The 23,775-nt window shown below is 57.2% G+C and overlaps 1 protein-coding gene across 2 annotated transcripts in view; it reads right to left on the reverse strand.

Moving 5' to 3' along the window:
- Nucleotides 1–23,775, reverse strand: part of CACNA1G (calcium voltage-gated channel subunit alpha1 G) — a 62,654-nt gene that overhangs the window by 25,895 nt on the left and 12,984 nt on the right. For both annotated transcript variants that reach the window (XM_059908657.1, XM_059908656.1), the window contains 8 exons: nt 21,897–22,680; nt 19,625–20,001; nt 6,820–6,971; nt 5,845–6,030; nt 5,633–5,747; nt 5,397–5,552; nt 947–1,031; nt 671–864 (listed from right to left, as the gene is read on the reverse strand). In XM_059908657.1, the coding sequence (XP_059764640.1) occupies nt 671–864; nt 947–1,031; nt 5,397–5,552; nt 5,633–5,747; nt 5,845–6,030; nt 6,820–6,971; nt 19,625–20,001; nt 21,897–22,680 (2,049 nt within the window). The remainder of the gene's footprint in view (nt 1–670; nt 865–946; nt 1,032–5,396; nt 5,553–5,632; nt 5,748–5,844; nt 6,031–6,819; nt 6,972–19,624; nt 20,002–21,896; nt 22,681–23,775) is intronic.

Below are 23,775 nucleotides of genomic sequence, written 5' to 3' on the forward strand. Positions count from 1 at the left end.
AGGTACGAGCAGGAGCCCTGGACCTGGATGCCTGGACCCACACCATCTGTGCGACCTTGGGCAAGTCACTAACCCTCGCTGTGCCTCATCTGTAAAAGCGACATGACCCTAGCACCTATTCCTCACTGAGGTGAGTGGCAGTGTAAAATCACAGTGAGAGCATGGGCCCTGACACCAACCTCCTGGATTAAAATGCTGGCTCTGTCGCCTGCTCACTGTGGAGCTTCCCACAGATCACTTTGGCAATCTGAGACTCAGGTCCCCGTCTGAAAAATGGGGATAATATTGGTACCTACCAGATGGTTGCTGTGAGGATCACATGCATTGAGAACACTTATAAGCAATGTCTAGGGCAGTGTCTGGCACAGAATCAGTAACTGGATGGGATTTGCTATTATTAAGATGAGGTATTCCCTCCCATTTTACAGAGGGAAATGAGCCTCATCCAAGGACACTCGGGGAACAGAAGAAATAGAATTAGAACGCTGTTCTTTTGCCCCCAAGGCCGAGGCTCCTGCGCCTGCCTGCATTACCAGCCCTGCTGACGCCCCCTGGGCCTTGTCCCACCCCGTGGCTCAGGGGCTGTCTCCTTGGGCCTGCCCGTTCCACCTCCCTTCCCTCCTTATGTCTGTACATCTCCCATCATCAGGCCCCCACATGCACCCCCTACCGGTGACTTCGTCTCGTAGGGTGCCCCCGGTTCGGCCGACCCACTGCTGCTGGCGCGGCGGGACGCAGGGCCCAGAGCCTCGGCCAGGCCAGTGCTGGAGCTCTTGGGCAGCGACATGGGTGTGGCGGCCGTGTGGATGATGAGAGGGGGCAACAGGCTGCTCCGCAGCTCCGGGTGGTCTCCCAGAGACACCACTGCGGGGGAGAGAGGGGGAGACCCTGAGTCCACTCGAGGCTGGCCTAGAGCCAGGGGCTGCCCCCGCAGAGAGGTACTCACGGGCCAAGCGCTTCTTCCTGTCCCCGTCGCCATCCAGGCTGGGCGAGAAGAAATCGGGCTCTGACTCGGACTTGGTGGCATCTCCCTAGGGTGGGAGAGCAGCGGGCCATTAGGAACCTGGCCGGGCAGGGGTTGCTAGGGTGGATCGAAGTCTCCCTGTCTTCACACGCGCACACCACATATAGGCCACAAGGAACCAGCAACCACGGCACGAGACATGCACTGGCTCAGGCCAGACCACCCAGGCTTGGGGCCCAGGGCTCTCAAGGGCCTGTGATACCTCAGAGAAGGCCACGGCTATTCCCAGAACCCACAGCACAACCACCAAGGCTGGGACTGGCTTCAAGAATGGCTGAGGGGAGAGGGGATAGCCTGGCAGGCAGGTGGCACAGGCCAGAGGGAGCTGGGGACCTGAGTGAAGTAGTCACTAGAGCCTCATTTCCAAAGGCCCCTTGTGCCCTCTGCTTTCCCTCCATGGCTGCCCTCCCCTGAGCCTCAGACCCAAGGCCCCAGAGAAAAATTGAAGGACCCCAGACAGAGCAGCTCAGCCCAAGGATGCCACTTCAGTCCCTCTACTTCTTCCCTCCATCTTCCCCAAGCCCCCGCCTTCTCCCCTGGCCCCATTTTTACCTCTCTCCCTGTCTCTGGGACAGTTTTTTCTTCCTCCTTAGCAGGTCAGTAGGTTCCCCAGTAATTACACACTTCTCCTTAAGAAGTTATTAAGAAATACTTGATTGCTGCTTTTGATAAGGACATAAATATTGCGTAATTGGCATCTCAGGGGATCATTTTCATTAACTCAGTTTACATCCCTAACGAGGCCTTTAATTATCAAGTGGGATCTCCAGGGGGCTGCTTGGGATGTGCAGCACCATGGGGTCCCATGGCAACCCTGGCTTTGCCCGAATTCTGGTGCCAGTGCAGGAAACAGCAGGGCACAGGCTCAGTGTGGGGGCCAGGGGAGGAGCATGGCCCTGAGTACCTGCTGGACCTCCTGGGTGGTCAAGGGGCCAAAGACACAGAAGTAGATTTTAAATTCTGGTACATTCTGGCAAGAGGCACACCCACCCCCACATCCTCCAAAGCCTTGCCCTGAGCTGAGACAGCTTGTGGGGTCTCCAACAGGGGCTCAAGGCAAGGAGGAGAGGAGAGAGATGCGGGAGCACGGTCTGCGGCCACAGATCCCGACTTCACTGAGGCCCAACGACCCAGACTCCTCGGGGACCGCAGTGGAGGTACACACACGTGGTGTACCACACACGTGCACACAGAGGATTCTAAGTCCCTTCCTTCTCCGGCCCATCCACTGGTCTGGTGGGACGGATTGGCGCCCTTTGCGGGTGAACAGGGCAGAGGCAAGGAGGCCCTCCCCTCAAATGTCCTCAAGGGGGAAGGGACTTAAAATCAAAGCAAACCTCACGACACCAAGGACCACCATGGCCACCACAGGTTGCACAGCAGCTGAGCGTGAACACAAGCACAGACACGGAGGCAGAATGGGGGCATGGGGCACGGGGGGCATGCCGACTCAGGATCGCATACCTACCCCCTGGGAGTCGACAGGCAGCTGAATACAGCTTAACTGTCCACTCGCATCTTCCCGTTTGCTGATTTCCTACAGGGAGAGGGGGAGGCAGGGGACGGGCGCTGGTTACAGGCGCCGGGCTTTCAAACAGCAGCAATGTCGAAAGAGGAGGAAGAAAAGGAGGGGTGCAAACCCAACAGTGGGGGAAATGAGACATGGGGTGGGGGAGGAGAAGAAAGGGAACAGTATGGCCTTCCAGAATTCAACCACAGGCCCTGGAGCCAGAATGAATCTGAAGGGTGAGGGCAGAGGCCACAGAGATGGGAACAAGGGCAGGAAAGGAGACCGAGCCCCCCATTAATCCTAATAATACCGGCTACCATTCACTGGGGGCGTGGCAGGCATCACACAGCTGCTTCATTAACACTAGCTTACCTCCTCTCCAGGTGGGAAGGAGGTGCAGCTAGCACCACCTTAGAGGAAGCACCTGAGGTTTGGAGAAGTTAAGAAAACTGCCCCAAGTCACACAGAGACTAAGATGCATCTGGGCCTCGTACCTGAGTCTGCAGCTCACCTCTCACTGGCTCTGAAGCAGCCGGCCGGGAGGGTGGGAAGGAGGGCTGGATGGAAGTCAGAGGTGGGGGAGGAGACAAAAGGCCGGGACCAAGAACAGGCCTCTTCACTCCTAACTCCAAATCAGAATGCTCCTACCAGGACGGGATGTGACAAGTAACACCGGGATGATGGCTGCGATGTTGTCTGATATCAGTGAATGGCCTCACACAGGGCCTGCTGCCTGTTCATTTAATTAAGTGTGCAGATGATAAATATACAGGGACTCAGGGCGCCGCCCCCTGCAAGTCAGAGTATAAACAGCCCAGCTGGCCTGGTCCGCTAGGAGACCCCCTCCTACCTCTTGGCAGGGTGGCAAGGCCAGCAGGGGGCCACCCTTGAGGCCTCCTGCTGGTGACGCCCAGCAAAATGGGGGCGGCCACTGCTTCCACTGAGGTAGGTTGCCTCGTTTGTAAAAAAGCAGGTCATCACAACAGCAAAAGCCAGCCTCTTCTGCCAGATAGTGGGGCTCCCTCAGAGCCACATGTGTGCCCCCTGAAACTCCGTACAGCTGAGGGCAGGTGCCTCTGGAGGCGTCCAGGCCACTGGCACTGAGTGACCAACCTACCCCCCGACCCAGGGGTTGGCAGGACAGCGAGCAGCTGGTCCAGCTCCTCACACGGGCCCTTCAGGGCCACGCCGCTGCCCACCCCCTTGAAGAGGGGATGATCCTGAAATCCTTTCTCCGTCCCACCCCAGACCCAAAGCATCATGCCCCGAGTGAGACTCTCTCCCAGGCACTTGTCGAGGAGGGTATGGCCCCAGGCCCTGGCCAATCCCTCACGCTGGGGCAGCCACAAGGCCCCAGCAGGGCCAGAGTGACCAGGCCAGGCCCAAAGGCCAGGCTGCTCTCCATTCCCACACGCAGCCTTTGCCGCTGCCTAGCAACCAGGCCGGCTCAGCGGCTCTCGGTCTAACAAGGTGTCGCTGGAAGGACCAGTGACGGGGGGTTGCTGCCTGTGCTGGGCATTTCCAAGACTGCCGAGCTGGCTGAACGGCCACTCGAGGGCGGGAGATAGGCTTGGGGTGTTTTCCATTTCCACAGAGTTCCATAGGAATTTTTCTGCGAGAACGTTAGCTGTCAGGAGCTGTGGTTTGGAAGGGGCTGAAGGACCCCTGTCCCCACTCAGCTCCTCTTCCCACAGGCCAAGAGCAGTGGCCAAGTGGTGGGTCTCCATACAGACCTTGATTTCTTGTGGGAGCACGTTGGCACCCTTAACCCTTCAGGCCCCAGGGAAACCCCAAATAAATGTCCCATCCCAGGGAGAGTACCAATGTCCCTCCCTCCCATCAAGAGGCCCAGCCATCACCCAAGGCAGGGCCTGCCTTCCCGACCTGCTGCCCTCCCTGCCACCCAGCGGGGAGGAAATGCGATAATGGGTAACTACGGAATTACAGCGGGAGGAGGCCAGTGTGGGAGAGATACACCCGCACCCACCAGCCCAGCCCAGCCCACGGGGGAACAGCCTTCCCTCGCAAGGCTGGGAAAGAGTCAGAAAATAGATTTTTGTTTTTCCACCGTGTGCTGGGTATTTATAGACCAGGCCGCAGCGGGAGTTTCCATCCGGGTCACCCGGAGAGAACTGGACCGAGAGCTTCTCCTCACCCAACCTGGAGCATTTCTAGGTTGAGTCGACCTGCCCTGTGCTAGGCGCTGCGATGCTGGGCTGGGCCTGGGGCTTGGGTGGGAAGAGGGGCTGAGCTAAGGGAGCGGAGCGGGGTGCAGCCCTTCAGGCAGAGGCTGTGTCCTGGCAGGGCAAGGGCGGGGTCAATGTAAATCAATATTAATTGATGACGCTGCCTGTGACGAAGGTGATGGAGACTGGGCTGGAAATAGGATGCTCATCTCTGCCATGCCGGCAGCTAATTGGGCTCATTTCTCACCCTGGGCAGCTCAGCCCTGCCCGGGCGCTGGTGGCATCTTCACCGGCTCAGCCAAAGCTCAGATGACTTGCTTGCTTCCCCCACCCCTCGGCTCAGATGGGTTCCCTCCAGATGTCCCCGAGTGCACCTGTGCTCAGGGATCCAGCTGCACCGTGTGTCAACACTCATCCCGTCCAGCTCTCTAGGGAAGCACCTAGCCGGCTTTGTGGGGGAAGCCCACTCGGCAGCTAACCTTGGATCCAGAGACGCTCTGCCGCAGCAACCACCGGGTCTCTCGAGCGCCGAGGGGCTGCCTGAAACCCAGAACTCCCACTCCTAGTTTCCCAGCCTAGTCTGAAGGGCACATCCTGCAGAACCTCCCAGGACACCACAGCTCCAGCGGGCCCGCCGATTCCTCCTGGAAGTGGACTGCTGAGGGCAGGGGGTTACCTCCGCCTGGAAGCCCTCCACCAGAATGGCAACGAGCAGGTTGAAGAGCACGTAGTTGCCAAAGGTCATGAGGGCAATGAAGTAAAGGGCAGCCCAGGATGACGTGGAGGCCATTCCGTTGTAGAGCACCTTGTTCCAGTCCTCCTGGGTCAGGATCTGCCGGCCGAGGATGGGAGTCAGGGCCTTCACCGGGGGCACCCCACCACCCTGCCCACCCTGCCCTGTTACCCTGGCACCTGAAAGACAGTGACGATGGCCCAGAGCAGGGAGTCAAAATTCTTCCGGTCCGGCAGCGTGTCCCCATCCCTCTCAGATGCAAATTTGCAGCCAAAAAGGTGCATACCCAGGATGCTGAAGACACAGGAGCCACAGGATGGGGATCAGGGCCCCGGCAAACCCTGCCCCGCAGGCCCTCATCCCGCTGGCACGGGTGCCACACCTGCCTCACCTGAAGATGAAGATGAAGAGCATGAGCAGCATGCAGAAGGTGGCCACGTTGTCCATGGTCTTCATGAGCACCACGAGCTGCCGCTGCAGCGCCGGCAGGAAGCGCACCAGCTTCAGCACCCGCATCAGGCGGAAGGTCCGCAGCACCGACAGGCCGCCCCCCTGCTGGCCCACGATCTCCCACACGCTGCGAGGGGCGGGTGGCCAGAGCCTGAGCCTGAGCCTGAGCCCGCTGCATACTCACCCTCCGCCTGCCCCGTCCTTTAGGAGGGCCCAGCAGCACCTGAGGGTCTGGACTGACCAGCACTGAGAAAGTGGGCAGCAAGAGGCCCTTGGGCCTCCAGGCAGGAGCTCCAAGATCTGGGTGACAGCTCCAGCCCTCCCCACCCTCCCCTCTAGGCCAGTCCTCTCCCTCAATCGGCCAATGCAGCAGCCTCAAGTTATGGAATGTTTGCTTTGTTCTCTTCTAATGAAATCTAAAGCCAATTCCAAAAAAGCAATAAAGCAGTTCTTCTGGCCCAGGGCCTGGGGGGTGTGGGGGGCAGTGGAGCACTTTCCCAAGGTCTTGGAAACCCTAAAGCAAGTTGCCAGCGTCTGCGACAGTCTCCAAGCACTTTGTAAGCAGGGACAGCTGGCTGGGCCTTACACCTCCTCCAACTCCCCTCCAAAGCCAAGCCCACCCCAGGTCTGCATGGGGTAGAAGACAAGGAGTGGAAACGAGAGCAAAGACTTCAGAGGGGCCCAGCCCAAGCGGATAGGAGGCCACGTTCCGCGTGAGCAAGCTAAGGCCTAGGGAGAGGGTGGAGCGCAGCGTTGGGGGCATGGAGAATCCTCAGCTGGGGGAGTGTAGAGCCTGTGGGTCAGTGGGGCCTGATTCCAGATCCCTCCACCCCAGAGGGACAGGCTGTGTGGTCCCTCGCCCCAAGCTACTCCGAGGGCATTGCTCAGGCAAGAGGCAGCAGAGGGGCAGTCATACCTGATGACAACAATGACACCGTCAAAGATGTTGTAGGGGTTCTTGATGTAGCCAAAGGGACCATACACGAGCAGCTTCAGTAGCATCTCCAGGGCAAAGAGGCTGGTGAAGACGATGTTGCTGATTTCCAGGGCGTTGGTGAGCTCCTCAGGCTGGAGGACAGGGTGGGCATGAAGCAGCCAAGGCTTGTCCCTGAGCCCCTCATCCCAGTCCTCCCAAACACCTGGCCACGTGGAGAGGGGGAGCGGGAACAGCAAGCCAGTGGGTGGGAGTGGGGGTGTTGGGAGAGGGGAGTAGTGGTGCTGAATGCTCAGGCTAACGGGGAGGACCCGCCCCCAAAGGGTCCATGAGAAAATGCACTCAGGGGTGGCCACTGCACAAAGCCCCCAGCCCCTGGCCATTTCCAGCTCTGAGTCTCAGACCCTGGGGCCACAGGTTCACAGGAGGCCTATGCTGTGGGTTCTGCCCACCTCCTACTGGGTGCTCCGAGACCCATTCTGTCCTGTGCTACCATGTCAGCTCAGCAGGCCCAGGCCAGCAGTGCACTGATGCTGGCCGATACCAGAGGGTGATTGCCAAGACCTCACACACGTACCCAGTCACAGAGCCACATGCAAATCACACGTGCTCTACGATGACTCTGTGGACTTGGCAGCATTCTCTTGGACAACTGTTGACGACGTTGCTTTCTTCCAGACACGCACACACTGCATACAGGTACACACAAACACACACAAATGCATACATGCACACACACATATACACAAACACACCAACAAGTATACACACGCAATACCTGCGTGCATGCACACAGAAGCATGTACACACAAACACACTGATGAGCAGAGGGGAGACCCCAGGAAGGGTTGTCACAGATGAGGTGGCACCTGGAGCTGCTACCTGAGTCTAGGACACCCAGGTTAATCCTCTGCCTATCCTGTCAACTCACTGTGTGACTGACCTTCAGCAAGACCCTTAACCTCTCTGGTAATCACTTTTATGCTCCTACCCGGGGTCTGGGATTGGGACTGAGGATACAACCTAGAGAGGTCATCAGAACTCATGACAAACTTTGCTTCATCTGCTATTCCAGTGCAGAATATTAAGTACCTCCTCCCTCTTAATATTAAGTACCTATTGTATAATCCACCAGGTACTGTAAAATCCACCAGGTATGCAAAAATATGCCAGCTGTGCTCCCTGCCTCCTAGGAGCTCAGAGTCTAGCTGGAAACAAGTTGTACACACACAAAACAGCTGAATAACCACAAGAGACCTTAGATGCTTTGGTGCCAAAATAAATTATCCAGACAGTAAATCCAGGAGTTCAGGGGAGAGAAGGTGAGGGAGGAACACACTGGGAAAGCCTTAGTCGGGAGGCAGCACTTGAAATTAACTCTGAGGGTGAGTGGGGTCTCTCCAGGCAGAGGGAAGGGGAAGGCATCACAGGGTCGAGTCAGGGAATGAGCCATGTCTGGGGAGAAAGGGAGGGGCCTGGCCAGGCTGCAGGCTGCAGCTGCAGAGTGAGATATGATTGGCTCAGTGGAGCCCACTGCCCACCTGATGAGGTGTCTTGACCACCCAAAAGCCCAAGATCCGTAGTAGCTACTCAAGAAGTTTGAATTAAATAACCAAGTGAAGCCCTTAGTCCATCAGACACCTCCCCCTGTTTACCCAGCTGCCTCATCTGGCCGGCTGCCCAGGTAGGTCACCCAAGCATGGAGCCAGGCCCTGGGCACCGCCAGATGTATCCTAATGGCCCCAATATGTGCGGCCAGCCTGGGTGGGAGGGGGTAGAGCTGGAAGGCAGGGTCTTCTGATTGACTGGCAGGTGAGGGGCATTTGGGGGCTCAACAGCTCCTTAGAAGGAGAGAAGCTCTCAGCCCACGGATGGATTCTCTCCAAAGACAGGTCTGGGGAGCAGGGCCAGGGTCAGCAGGCGGGGCCGAGAGCCAGCTGTCCAGAGAGCGAGTGGCTGTCGTGGGGGCCAGTGTGGCATGGAGCCCGTTGCTCCAGCAGATCTTGAGTGAGATTTTGCTCTCAGACTGTGAGTGGGGGCATGCCACCTGACCTAGCAAATGGGGTCACAGGGAGACAGGACCTTTGGTCCCTCCAGCGGGAGCACAGTGCAGGTGGTGGGGAAGGGACCATGGTCAGGACAATTAAATCCCAGAGCTCAGGGACTTCCCTGGGGGTCCAGTGGTAAAGAATCCGCCTTCCAATGAGGGGGACGCAGGTTCGATCCCTGGTCGGGGAACTAAGATCCCACATGCCGGGGGGCAACTAAGCCCGCCCGCCACAACTACTGAGCTCATGCGCCTCAACAAGAGCCTGCGTGCCGCAAACTACACAGCCCACGCACTCTGGAGCCCGCGTGCCACAACTAGAGAGAGAAAACCCACACGTCACAGCTAGAGAGAAGCCCGTGCGCCACAAAGAAGACCCCGCGTGCTGCAACTAAGACCCGACGCAGCCAAAAAAGAAAAAAAAAAAAAAAACCCAGGGCTCAGACCCTCCTCCTGACTAAGTGGATCTCCCACTTTCTGCTCCCAAGTCCAGTCTGTTTCAGAAAGCCATGGTCAGTGAACCTGCCTCCCTGTCACTCTGCAGTCTGCCCAGTTGTCCATCCTTGGATTGGATAAAGATGGTAAGCACAGGCCACACTGGTGCGATGCTCTGTGGGTTCCCAGGCTCAACGTGTGGCTCACCTTGTACCGTCCACACAACAGCCCCCCCATCCTCGTTTTGCAGATGAGCAAAAGTGGTCAAAAGATGATGAATGACCAGCACAAAGTCATAGGGCAGGGAGAGCCAGGGAGCGGGACCCAATCCCCCCTTACTCTGAGTCCAGTAATACTAGGCTGTCAGGATCCAAGAGTGCAGTGAGGGGCCTGTGAACCCAGACACGGGGATGGACTGAATATGTAATGTGTCTTCTTACATATATAAAATTATATTTCACATGAACGTAGATGTATGAATAAAGAATGAGTTTGAAAGCATAACTGAGGTGCATGTATAACGGGTGAATTTTACGGCATATAAATTATACATCAAAAAAAAGCTGCCGGAAACAAAAATTAATAAAATAGTGAAAGCACTATAGCTTTTGCTATCATGTATTTACTTAATTAGTGAATGCTTAAAGTACAACTACTACCAGGCGTGTGGAGGAGGGGTGTTCTCACCGTTTCCTGGTGTTGTCTACAGGGCTTACGACAGTCTGTACCTGAGGGCTCACAGATACACACAGACACACACACTCACCCGCCAGCGCACCAACCAAGAGCCTCATCAGAAGGATGGTGCGGGCTCCCCCCAGGCCTGTGTCACTGCCCTCGTAAAGGGGTGGCGGCAAAGCCTGGAGCTGCAGCGCGCCCAGCCAGCCTCCAGGAGGCAGTGGGACCCAAGAAGCAGGTAGAAAGGAGGGCCTGGCACTCTCCGCCCTTCCCCCACCCCCGCCTTCCCTCTCTGTCCTCACTGCACACACTTAGGGGCAATGCCTGTTCCCTTCCAAGGCTCCGGTATCCCCCATGATCCATGGGAAAAAAGTCCTCCCCCAGACAGCCAGGCCTGTCCAAGTTACTAAATTGGAAGCTGGGAATGTTCTGCAAACGCAGGACGAGGACACAGAGACTCAATCTTAGCAACACCGTTGCCCCAGGGACCAGAGCCGTGATCACAGCCACTGCAGCTGCAAAGGGACGGGGTGGGAGCCAACTTCTGCTAGTGCCCTCCACGGGCCCTGCACTGCTACCACCTTCCTCCCAGGAGTTCATTTCCTCCCTGCTCACACCAAACAAGGGAGGGATGTGGGCTTCCTTGACGGCAGGGAAACTGAGGCTCTGAGGTGTGGTGACTTGATGGAGGTCACACCGCTCACTTGGAAAGGTGCTGAGCAAGGTGCATCTGCACGTCCCTCCACACCTCTCCATGCTGCTGCCCCCGCCACACACCCAGACAGCCCACACAGACTCACACAAGCCCATCAGGCTGCCAGGTAGTCCCTTCTCTGGTCTAGACTGCATCCTCCCTCCTGTTCACGAAGGTCAAGGCCCAGTGGGGGCTGCTGCGAGTGGAGGCCAGGCAGCCTGAGCTTCTCCCACCCAGAGGCCCCAGGCTCTTCTCTGTGCTGACGCTAACTGTAAATCTCCCATCTCCCATCTCCCAACGCTTTCCCTCCCCTTAGCCCGTCAGCTTGGAGTAACTGGGCCCCAGGTAAGCTGCTCAATACTTCCCAGCCCCAGGACCCCCCCTGAAACCCAGAGCACCTCCATCCACTAACCCTTAAAGTGCTCATGGTGTGCACAACACTGCTAAGAGGTGGGGTCAAACCTGAACGCAGGAGGCCGGCCAGCTCGGAGACTTTGCACCTGGGTGACCTCAGACAAGTACTTTAACCTTGCTGGTTCCCAGTGGCCTCTTCTGTTAAACAGGGTAACACCTCCTTGTGACGAGGCTGCCCTGCCAGATATAGGAGTTAAAGCCTGTGAAAACACCCAGGCCAGAGTCCTGCTCAGGTGGCAGCAGTCCTCACATGTGGCAGGACAGAGTGCCTGCAAAGCCGAAGCTAAGCACCATGTGTGGGCAGACACCAGAAGGGCCCCAGGAGCTCAAACCAGCTGAGGTCAGTGGGCCAGTGGGGAGGAGGCAGTGGGAGGAGAACTCCCGTGGAAGGCATCCCCGGCCAGAGTGGCGTGAGCAAAGGAGCAGAGGAAGGCATGTGCAGGGCATACTCCAGGACCAAGGATCAAGTGTCTGCCCTGGTCGGAGGGTGGGAGGGACCACTGGGGAGCAAGGCTGCCAGGTAGGTGGGGCCCAGCCAGAATGGCCTTGACTCCGCTCCACGACTTGACTCAGGCTGGACTTGCCTCTGCCCATGATGCTGCCATTGAGGCTTCTGGGGGCAGCGAGGAGATGTGCGAAGCAGTATATTAAGAAGATGAATCTGCTGCAGTAGTGGTAGTGTGCAGATGGCTTGGGGAGACAAAGAGATGGAGACCAATCAGGGGATACTGTAGCGGTCCAGGCGCGAGGCCTGAGAGCCGGCTCTGGCAGAAGGGGATGTGCCTTTTGCAGGGAATGTGCAAGGCGGGGACAAGCCAGACCAGACCTGAGGGGAGGCCTATACGAGTCACCCCAACCCTGCCAAGCTCCACCTTCACCCCCCATCTCCTCAGCTGCCACCTGTTCCACGGACCCTGAAATCTCTGCTCCCCAATTCTAACTCCTCAGCTCACCTCACCTCTGCCTTTGACAGTCCTGCCTGCTGATCCCACACCCAAAAGAGGTGGTCCAGGGCTTCCCTGGTGGCACAGTGGTTGAGAATCTGCCTGCTAATGCAGGGGACACGGGTTCGAGCCCTGGTCTGGGAAGATCCCATATGCCGCGGAGCAGCTGGGCCCGTGAGCCACAATTACTGAGCTTGTGCATCTGGAGCCTGTGCTCCGCAACAGGAGAGGCCGTGACAGTGAGAGGCCTGCGCATTGCGATGAAGAGTGGCCCCCGCTTGCCACAACTGGAGAAAGCCCTCGCACAGAAACGAAGACCCAACACAGCCCTAAATAAATAAATAAATAAATAAATAAATAAAAGAGGTGGTCCAGGTGGGCCACAGTGATGGGGTGAGGGTCACTGGGTCAGTGGGACCTCCCCCCTCCTCCTCCTCCAAGGAGGTGTGGGAAATCAGGGGACGCCTGGGCGGCAGGAGGTTTCTAGGAGACCTCACAGGCCTCATCATACAGATTGTGGCCTTGTTCTTCGCCGTCCCACTGGAAGCACTCTAGCTTGGAACGTTGCCTCTCAGCACGTTCTTCTAGCCCCTCATGCCCGCTGGCCCCATTGTCAGGTGTCACTGTGCTCCAGTGCCTCGTAACCAGCGGTACTTTAGTCCCTCCCCATGGTCTCCTGCCAGCTCCCCAGAGCTACCCCAAGGGAACACACAAGCCAAGTAAGTGCAAGGCACCCACAGTGCTCGCTCGGCTTGCAGACAGTCAACCCAAAGCTTCTGTGACTTAAAATTTTGGATCTGTGGCCCTTGCCCCTCACTTGCCTGCACAGTCTCTAGGCCCAGTTGTGGTGGACCATCTAAAGGCTGCCCTCAGGCCACAGACCTCAGAGGGCTCCTGTCTTGCCAGCTCTGGCCCAGGTGAGTCACCACCCCCTCTGCCTCTCTGCTGCAGCTGTCGAATTGCTGAGCTTCGCTAGTCACGAACCTGTGCTGACTGGACAGGGGAACACCCTGCTGGGGGACCAAGGGCTGCTCTGTGCCGGTATTCATCTTCCTCTATTGTTGGATCTCCATCTTTCACCTCCAAGAGCTGCCTCAGACTCTTTCCCTCTCCACGGCCCCCATCCCCCCTCCCAACCTGGCCTCCTGCTTCATGGGGCTCCACTTCCCTCCCCCAGACAGCTCTGTGTCCTGCAACCTACTCATCTCTCTTCCCTCCTGGAAGGGAGCCAGCCCCTCCTCCACCCGCACCTCCACCCCACACCCGCCCGCCATGCTCCCCTGGACTCCATTTCATTCCATCAGTTGTCCCTGTTTCCCTCACTTCTCCAATATCCCTTCCCCTACCTAAAAGCAGAAACCTTCGCATGGATCCAGGCCTATTCACGCCTGAACCCCAGGCCCCACCACTCCAGCTCTCTCCAAGAACCCTCTTCCCAGCCCTCCTCTTCTGGATGCCTGGGCAGTACCTGAGCCTGCTGCAGGCCCCTCCTGCCTGATGACTACCTCCCTCTACTTCCCTGACCCTGTGCTGGCCACCTCCTGCCCTCTTAGGGCTCTTCTCCCTCTCCCGATGCCTTTCTCCCCTCAGGCCAACATTCCTGAGTTCAGCAGAACCCACTTCCTCCCTGGGCTGCCTCCCTCCTCCATCTCCCACCTCTCCAGATGTCACTGGGGTGTGGACGATGCAAAACAATCTCCTTCCGAGCCTTGGCTCCTCACCCAGAGAGCCAACCTGCCTGATAGCCTTCCCAGGATGGCCCACGGCCAGCTCAAGGGTGGCAAGTCCAAAACAAACCCTCTCACCTCCTCTCCCAAACCTGCTCCTTTCCTGACTTCCCAGCTCCATCCCTCTCCAGGATTCAGTTTTGAATAACCTAGGAGTTATCTAGGATTTATGCCTGCCCTTCATCCCTCTAGTAGCAGGTGCCCGGGCCCACAGACCTTGGCAATGGAATGGCTGTGCCCCCACCCACTCATTCTATTCCCCCTCTGCCATACTGGGGGCCCTCATTGCCTCTGATCTGAACGATAGAAATAGCCTCCGGGTCCCTCCCCCAAACCAGCCCACACCTAACTGGAAGCTCCAGCTTCAACAGCACTGCTGGACTCACTTCACTGCCGCTCAGACAGCTCGGGGTGGGGCGGGGGAGGCAACACGACCGTCCTTCAGAGCCTCCTGTGCCTCCCTGGGCATTCCCAGGCCAGGCTGCCAGAATCCCCCCCGGTCCCTCCGCCAGAACCCTCTGCTCCTGGCCTCAGCTACCAATCCCACTTACCTTTCAAGGCCACCCTCAAAAGCCACCTCCTTCAGGAAGCCCTCCGAAATCCCCCATCTGGGTGTAAGCATCTGTCCTCTGTCCCCAGAAGTCTCCCTTATGGCATTTGGCGTAATCATCCATGAAGCAGAGTGACTTTTCTGCTGGAACCTAAGTTTCTTGGGTGCTCCTGGCACTGCCCCCACCCCCATTCTATTATTCTATTCTAACGTGCTGTGCACAGGAGGTGCTCCCCATGTTTGCTGAATTGGGGGAGTCTTAGAGCCAGATGACACCTGGAGGAATGTGAGCACCCCTTTTGCTGGCCATCTCCAAAACAGCACCCTTCTCCCTCCCACATCTGGAGAAACTTTGAAAGTCTGGGGCCAGGGCAACTGTAAAAGATCATCCCCCCAAGTCTTGCTTGGCCCCCAGCCCCAGCTCCTCTGCCTGGAGGCCAAGGACTCCTGGGAGGCCCAAGGAATAGGACAGGTGTCTGTAAACCCCTGTCCTCGAAGGCCACACTGGGCTATCCATGCCTGTGTCTATCTTCGGGGAAAAGGGTCCCAGCTTTCAGCAGAATCCAAAAGGAGCCTGTGAATCCCCTCAAAGTTAAGACCTACCACATCTGGACTCTCCCCCACTCTACCCCACCCCCAGCTTCCCTTGCCTTGAACAGCTGACTTCACTCACTTATAAATAGAAACCCTCCCTGGACATGTATCTAGAGTGACAGGATGGGGAAACAAGCAGAATCATCACCTGCCCTGTCCTCTCCTGGCCTGACAGGCTGTGTATTTTGGACCCTCCCTCTCTCTTCTCTGCAGGCCAGGAGACCAATGGGCTGTGTGCCCTACCCACCTCCCCACATGCTGTTGTCCCTCTTCTAGAATATGAGGTTGGCCCCTGCCCTCAGCAGCCCCAGACCAGGAAGGGGGTGATTAGGAAGCTCCTGTGTCCTTAAGACCCCATTCTCCTGGAGGGGCCTTGCCCCCGCGCATACTCAGCCAGAGACAGGTTCCAGGAGACAACCTCTCTTCTGTGCTCCAACAGCACGCTGGATGTCCCACAGGCACCTTGTACGCAATGCCCTCCAGCCCAACTCTGCACAAGCCGCAGTGCTCCCCCCTGAAGCAGAAATCTGGGTGTCATCCTCGCCGCCTCCTCCCCACAGATATCCAACTGGTATTGAGTTCTACAGATTCAGCCACCTGCCAGCTCTCCCCAGCACCCTTCTCTCTGTCTCCAGGGACAGAGATGTATGAACTGGCCAGACCACTGCAGTAGCCCTCTGGTGGGCCTCCCTGCCTCCTGTCTCCCTCTCCCTTCTACTCCCCACGTGGCTTCCGGAGGCCTTTTCATAAAACACAAACACATATCATCGACCTGCTTAAAACCTTTTTTGGGAACCTGTCACCTTCAGGATAAAATAAATCCAAACTCCTTCCTATGCCTCTCAGGACCTAGCTCTGAGTTTTTTCCAAACTCATCTCTTGTTACTTGCCCATCCCAGGCCCCACGCAGTGCCCTATTCATTCTGAACTCCTTACAAATCTCTTCATTTTTGTGTCTGGTGCCTCTGGCCCTCCCCCATGCTGTGCCCTACCCTCTACCCTTCACTAGCTACTTCCCACTCTCCATTCAAACTCAGCTCTTAGGCCATGTCCTACTGAAGCCCTCCTGGAATCCCTTCCCCAGTCTGGGTCATGGGCTACTCCTCTGCGCATCCTTTCCAAGCACGTATTACATCAAGTTAGTGTGACTGTTTACTTGTCGCTGAGGTCTTTGAGAGGAAGGACAGAGTGCCCCGGCCCAGTGTTGTACTGGAGCGTCTGGCTGTGCACCTCTCTTCCCAACTCCACATGCAGTGACATCACATTGGTAGCTTGAAATCAGCCATAGTGGAAGCATTTACACCATGGAAATTGGCAAATACTGTAAACACCACAAATCAGGACATTTTTTTCTTTTGAAAGGGCTGGTTATTAAACATTTATCAGCATACCACTGCTTAGGCCCAACTCTGATGCACAGAAAATGTGTGTGGAATGTATGTATGAATGGATGGATGGACGGATGGATAGTTCACAAGTTCCCTGTTCCAGGCACTGCCCCCTAGTGGATGGGGCACACACAACCCCCCCCTCCATCAGATCACATTTCCGATCTGAAGTTATATTCTTGCTCCCTCCTCAGAGTCCTGTGCCTTTGTCCTCCTCACCAGCCTCTCTGCACAAACTAGCCCTGCCACTTCTCCGCCAGCTGGTGGGTTAAGGGGTGGGGAAAGCAGGAGAGTGTGGACAGCATGGGGCCCACCTCGGGTAGGGTGGGGTATGACAAAACGGATGCCACCTTGGTCAAGAGGTTGGCAGAGAGCAGCAGGAGGATCACTGCTCTAGACAGGAAAACCGAATGATGGGTAAGATAGGTGACGGTGGGAGAGGACAGGTCTAGAAAGGGCACCAGCAACGGGCTGGGCTCCTCCCCCAGGGAAGCACCAGCAACACCCTCTCCAGTGTCCAACTGTCTGATCAACACCAAGATCGATGGATACAACTGCCTCACTAAGAGTGAGTGGGAAACCATGAGCCTCTGGCCCTCGCCTCTGAGCATCTGCAGACGCTCTTCCTTGCTGTGTCTCTCAGCTCTCTTGCTCAACTGGCTCCTCCTCTCCTTCATCTGAGGCTCCATTGGAGCCTCTGTCTCCTGGTCCCTGCCCCGTCTATCCTTGTTTGCATCAGGGTCTTGGTCTGTCTTTGGCTCCCTCTCCGTGTCTGTCTCTGTCACCCCTACATCTCTGTGCCTCCACCTGTCTCTGTCTCCTCCCCCTGAGTCTCCATCTCCCTCTCTGTATCTCTGACCTTCTTGTCTCTGTGTCTCTGCCTTCTTATCTTTTTATCTCTCTGCCCCTGGGTCTCCATCTTGCTCTCTGTGCCCCCATCTCCCTATCTCTGTCTCTCTCTCCCTTTCTCTTTCGGTCTCCCTCTGTGTCTCCATATCCCCCTCTGTGTCTCTGTCTTTCAGCCACCATGTCTCCTTGCACCCTTCCCTGCCCCCCTCAGCCTGCTCAGGCTCAGGGACCCAGATGGCGGGACATTCATGCCGCAGTGCCTGCAAGCACAGGGCCACGGCTGCTTCTGGGATTTTCTACCGCTCGCAGCCCCTGCCTGCCGGTGCCGCAGTCAGTCCTCTGCCTAGCCTGCTGGTGACTCTCACTCACCCCTATGGGGCCCTCGGCAACCAGGTATTGGGACAAACTCCTCCCTGGAGCAGACATTGTGCCACCACTGAGTGGGGACTCCCTGCTGCTGAGGACTTGGGAGGCTGTGTCCCCCCCTTTCCTCAGGAACTTGCATAAGGAGATGTTGCAGGCACCGTGACTGATTGCTATTACTTCTTCCCCAAGGGGGTGTCCTTCTTGATGTCTAACTGAAAGCCTTCTTGCTGCAGCTTCATCTGCCCTCAGTCTCTGTGACTCAGCTTCTTTCCAGCACAGTCAAAGCCTCCACCAGCAGCCGAGGAGGTGCCCCCGGGGGGAGGGGCATCTGATCACGGCCAGAACTGGGGTAAGGGAGAGGAGGCTGAGATTCAGGCTCGGGAGCTGGCGTAATGGGAGCTTAGGAGCTGCCGCCACCTGGATCGCGGCAGCAGAAAATGCCGCCACAACCAGCCCGACAGAGCAGAGCACCTCTCCCCAGGAGGCTGGCTGAGCAGGCGTGAGCCACACACACCCACGCCCCATGCGCCCAGACACAACACGCCCACCAAAGTGCCATACTCCCCACCTGCTGACCCTGCAGCCGGTGTCCTGCCCCGCTTCCACCTCACCTCCGTAGGAAAGGAACAGGGTATAGCCGGCAGGGTGGGGGTCATTGAGGCAAAAGGAAGGGGCGTCAACGTGGTTGATGGCGATGGAGGAGGGGCTGGGGTGCACCCGGCTGGACAGGGCAATTGGGGTAGGAGCTGAGTGGGGTGGACGGTAAGGGAATTCAGAACCCCCTGAAAAGTGAACATCTCACGTTTGCTCCAGCCAGGCTTGGACCTAGGATACCCAGCCTCGACCCAGACCCACTCCCCGCACTGCCCCGTGGCCACGCCCAGCGGAGCCCAGGCCCCGCCCCATGGTTGCCCCACCCCTGCCCCACCCGTGCGTGCGTGCGTGCGTGCGTGCGCGCCCACTCCACACCTCTGGCTCCACGTGCCTGTACCTGTTGGGTTGGGGCAGTACCTGGCTTCGGTCGGCACCAGGGAAGGTCTGGCAGCCCTGACCCTCCCTGAGCCCCAGGACAGTGAGAACACCCAGGGGAGAAGAGCACAGAAGGGCCTGTGAACCGCAGCACCTGCCTGCTGGCCTCCCTCCTTTCCCAAGAATCCGACAAGGGGGTGACCTGGAAGGCCAAACTGGGGGAAAGGGCTGCCTTCTGAAAGGATTCCTGTGGGGGATGAAGCCATAGCCGGTTGTGAGGCCCCATGGTACCTGCTCCCACCTCCAGTGTGGGAGTGGGGTCAGTGGGGTTCGCCAGGCCACCCCTCCCGTTCTTGCACCGCTCTTCGAGAGAAGACAGCCTCCTCCCCCTCAGCCCAGATCCCACTGCCTGCAGCCGTCAGCCCCGCAAAACAAGCCTGCTTCCTCTTCCACATGACAGCCCTTCAAATATTTGAAGACAGCTCGCCTGTCCCTGCTGAGCCTCCTCTTCTCCTGACTAAACATCCAGGTTCTTAGAACGATTCCTCAAGCGCAATGGTTTCAAGTCCCCTCACCATGCTGGGAGCTCTCTTCCACCCAGAGCCGCCCTCCCCGTTCACAGCACCGCTCCCAGAACAGAGGCCAAGAGCAGATGGCCTCCCTCCCTACCCCGCCCAGGGGCAGGCTCCAGTCCTCCACTCCTCACCTCTACCTGCACAGCCCCCTGCTGCCTCCAGTCAATCACACCCCTAATTACTGAGTCAGGTGAATGCCCGGGGGCCCAGCCCACCCCCTGTATGTGACCTGGCCCTCCAAAAAGGCCTTGCCCACATCTGATGCTCATCACTCATTTAAATCCTTTAAAGCCCACCTCCTCTCAGAAGCCTTCCCAGATCAAACACACCCAGCGCAGACCCTGCCCCTGCCCTGGGCAACCTCCACACTCAGAGACTGTATGACATTCACTGGCTTTCACGCTCCAAAGAGTCCCCACGCATTGGTGCCTCTCCCTCCTGTCCTCCTCCCTGCCGTGCAAGCTAGCAGCATGGAGAGGAAACTGAACACGGGGAGGGAGGGGAGGAAGGTAGAGGGTCCCCAGCCCCAGGGACCATGCCCTTGCCCGTGTCCCTACCTGCTCGTGGTATTCGACGCCCATGCTGAGCGTGTTGACCAGGATAGCGATCATGATTCCCCGACCAAAGTACTTGCTGTCCACAATCTTGCGAAAGGTGTCACAGATCAGCCTCCAGAAGGCCAGCACAGAGTTGGGCTCCACGTCCAGCCCCAGGCTCCGTCGACGCCAACTGTGGGGATTCCGGCGGTCGCCGTGCTGGGCGTCCTGGGTGAACTCATAAACTGCCTCGCTGTCTGAGTCAGGCATCTCGTGGCCGGTGAGCTCCACCTCCCCTGCCCCAGTCCGGACACAGTAGGGACAGCTGTCTGGGCCACAGGCTCCGCTGTCTGCCTTCAAGCAAGGGCTGGAGATCTTGCAAGAGCTTTGGCAGGTGCCTGGGACAGGAGAGTAGAGGCTAGAGACTCCAGGGTTTCCAACTTGGGGTCACCCTTCCCTCAGAGTGTGTATAAAATGAGTGGGGGAGTTCGGGATTCTTTCAATGATGTGGGTGCTAGGCACTTGGTGGGCAGGGGTGCTGAATGACTTGCAATGTGGGCAATCCTGAGTAATAGAATGCCCCCAAACGCCAATAGCATCCCACTGGCAGTCACTGCTGGTTGTCCTAGGGTTTGTGCAGTTGACCTAGGAGCCTTCAGGAAGGAGCCTAGACCATCTTTCCTTCCCAGGGAAGCCAGCCCTGCATTAACACTGCTTTAAGTAGCATTTTCCAAGGGATCCTTAAGACACACACCCATACATGTGTATTCATGTATGTTCTCACACCAGACACACACACGTGCACTAGACACATACTCGCATACACACATGTACTGTGTACATACGCATACAATTTACGAGTCATATATACATGCACAGCCAAACACAAGTGTGCACAGACCCATACATATCACAGGTGCACGTGTGCCAGGCATGTGCATACATGGGCGTGCATACACACCAGGCAAGAGCACCACCCCGTGTGCACGGACACGCACCTATACACATCAGACTCGTGTGGACACATGCACACATGAACACCAGACATGTGCATGCAGACGGGCACATACACACACCAGACACCTTCATGCACACACACACACACACACACACACACCCCAGACTGCGCATGTGCACGTACACAGTGACCTATCCCAAGACACCAATGTCCATTTAAATCCAGCTTTGACCATAGATTGTGAGAGCTGAAAGGAACCTCAGAGACCACCCAGAGAAAGCATGGATGTGAAGACGCCTGGCTCGGGGCCCAGCCCTTCCGCCTGCATGCAGGAGGACATCAGTAAACACCACTGACAGCTATGATGGTCCCAGCCCTGCCTTCTACACAGAAGGAAATAGAACCATGCGTGTGTGCGGCTGGCTGGCCCCCCTTGGCAGGGTAGTAGAAGAGCTGGCACAAGAACCCTTCCCACTGCATTCTGTGATGGCACCTTCCTGTCCCAGCCCACATTCCCACATAACAGCCCACAAATATCCCACTTCTCCCACGTGCCACATCCTTCCTGAAACACAGGCCCTGGGCTTCGGCTACAGTGAGTCTGTCTGTGGAGGAGGGTGTGCCACCCCTGCCTGACTGGGGGATGCCCCCAGGTGCAAGCATCTCCCTTCCCCACGACACTGGGTGTTCCACCCATCAGCCTAGCAGCCCTTGAGGACTTGCTGCACCAAGCCCCAGGTCTCCCTATGGGGACGGAGTGACACTCGCGTTTACAAGAGTGCCCTTAGCATGGGGCATGGTGCCCACCACAGTCACACACCATTTCCCCTCTGAACCTGCAGCAAGGACTATAGAGCGTGGGCCTCAGAGTCAGAGGGCCCTGACTCCACCCCTCACCAATGGCACCGCCTCGGGCAAGTCACACAACCTCTGCAAGCCTCCTTTGTCTCATCAGTAAAATGCGGATGATAAGAAAGTTTATTACTTAAACTGATGAGAGGCTCCAGTGGGGTTTTGCCTGAGAAGCATGTGATAGGCACACAGCAATCTGGCAACAACTGCCAACAGCATAGAGCAGAGCACATAGCCGGTGCTCCTTACATGACAGCTGTTGTTATTATTACAATGTAGGAATTATGATTCCCATTTTAACAGATGAGAAAATTAGGGCTCAAAGAAGCAATGTGACTAGCTGAAGGTCCTAACGCCAAGAGTGGCAGAATGGGAATCCAAGCCCTGTCCTTCTGACTCCAGACGCCCCAGTCCTGGCTAGGATGGGACATCACCCGGTCCCTGGGTGAGGGGCACCAACATGCCCCCACCCAGAGTTCTCACCTGTACTCTGTGTCTCCAGCAGCTTGTGCATAGAGCTGTAGGGTCTGGGTGGGATGTTGAGGCTGGTGAGGGTGGGGGGTCCAGAGGTGGGGGCCACCTCCATTAGCGCCTTCTCTTTCAGCATCTCTGGTGGAGGGCTGGTGTGCATGGTGGGGTACACCTTCCCACTGCCCACAGTCCTGCCCGATGCTTCAGATGGCGACCTGGGAGGGGGTGCCTGGCAGCGGACTGGTTCCAAGTGGCAGTCAGCATGGTAGAAGCTGTGCACAGACTCTGCACCCCCTGGAGGGCCCCCAGAGAGGGCGAGTGTCGAGGGTGGTGGCAGCATGAGCCGGCGAGATCCATTAGCATCCTTGTCCTGGATCTGTGGGCTGGCCCGGGGGACCCGTAGCGTCCCGTTGCCCAGGTGGTAGTGGTGGTGATGGTGGTGGTGATGGTGCACCAGGTGGTGGACGGACGGACGGCGGTGGGAGCGGGAGCAGCTGCCGCTGGGCTGGGGTTCCTGGCTCCCGCGGGGAGCTGGGCTGCTCAGCAGCCCGGCCCGCACGCCCGCTGCCCGGGAGACCTGGGCCAGCCTTCGGGCTGCTTTCCGGAGGATGTACACGAGGTACTTGAGCAGCTCCTCATAGCAGCTGCCCGGCTCAGAGAAGCTGGCCAGGGTGCTGGCGTTGGAGAGGAACCGCACGCGCTGCTCCCGCATCAGCTGGCTTTCCCGCTGTTTGGTCTCTGAGAACTGCGTGGCAATCACCACCAGGCACAGGTTGATCATGAAGAAGGAGCCCACCTATTGGGGTGGGGACAACAAGAGGGGACAGCCTGAAGGAAAGGGAACCACAGTGCCAGCCACCGCGTACCGAGTGCTCCCTGTGTGCCAGGCGCTGGACTCAATAATTGTCCAAGCATCATCCTGTTTTGTTCTCATAACAATCTCAAGAGGTGACACCTTTATTGTCTCCATCTGACAAGTGAGGAAACTGGGGCTCAGAGAGCTTGAGGAATTTGCCCATGATCATTCAGCTAATGCACAGCAAAGCTTAGACTTGAACCAGCCTCTATGGAATTCCAAGGCATTGCTATTGATCATGAGGTTATCTGGCAAGGATATCTCCCAAACTCCCTGCCCCTAAACATGCCCATCCTCCGAGATTCTGAGCACCCCCTCCCCAATTCCCATTAGTAGTTAGAGAAGGCTGTGGAATGAATGCTCTCTCGGGGACATGGGGTTTTCACATTGGGCTGAGCTTTTGAGATCTTGGCAAAAACATTGTTCACAAAACTCCTGCTTCTAGTCCCAAGTCTAGCCGCGTAAGCTGGAGTGAGACCCTTAACCATGGGACCTCAGTAATCCCAAGACCACTGGCCTTGGCCTTTCCCCTCCCCCAGCTGGGTAATGGGCTGAACCCTGAACCCTGCAGACTAGCCAGGTTGCCACTCTGACTTGGCCACACTCCCCCATCTCCACCTCCATGCCTCAGTTTCCCCCGGGGTTCTGGGATGGCAATTGCTTGGATAACAATCCAGAATGAAGGTAATGAATATTTATGGTGACAAAGCAGATTTTTTTTTTCTAGCTTGTGTCCTAGTAATTATGATAATTAGCTTCACTAGTGTGATTCCAGAGAGCTGTTTGGAAAGATTTTTCATGGGGTGTGTGGGAGGGTGGAAACAAGGCCCCTTACCTCTCTGTCTGCTTCCTTCCCACTCCCCAGGCCCAGGGAGAGCTGAATGGTGAAAAGATCCCGTGAAAAGTTCAGGAGACCACTTCCCAGAGGTGCTGGCCTTGCCACCCAGGTGATGGTGGGGGGAAGGGAACAGGTCCCCACCCTTCCATACCAGGGATGGTTGGGGGTGGGGTGCTGTTCTTTCTCAGGGACACCTC

This window comes from Balaenoptera ricei, chromosome 20 (genome assembly GCF_028023285.1).
Source record: "Balaenoptera ricei isolate mBalRic1 chromosome 20, mBalRic1.hap2, whole genome shotgun sequence".
In the NCBI taxonomy this organism is placed as follows: Eukaryota; Metazoa; Chordata; class Mammalia; order Artiodactyla; family Balaenopteridae; genus Balaenoptera; species Balaenoptera ricei.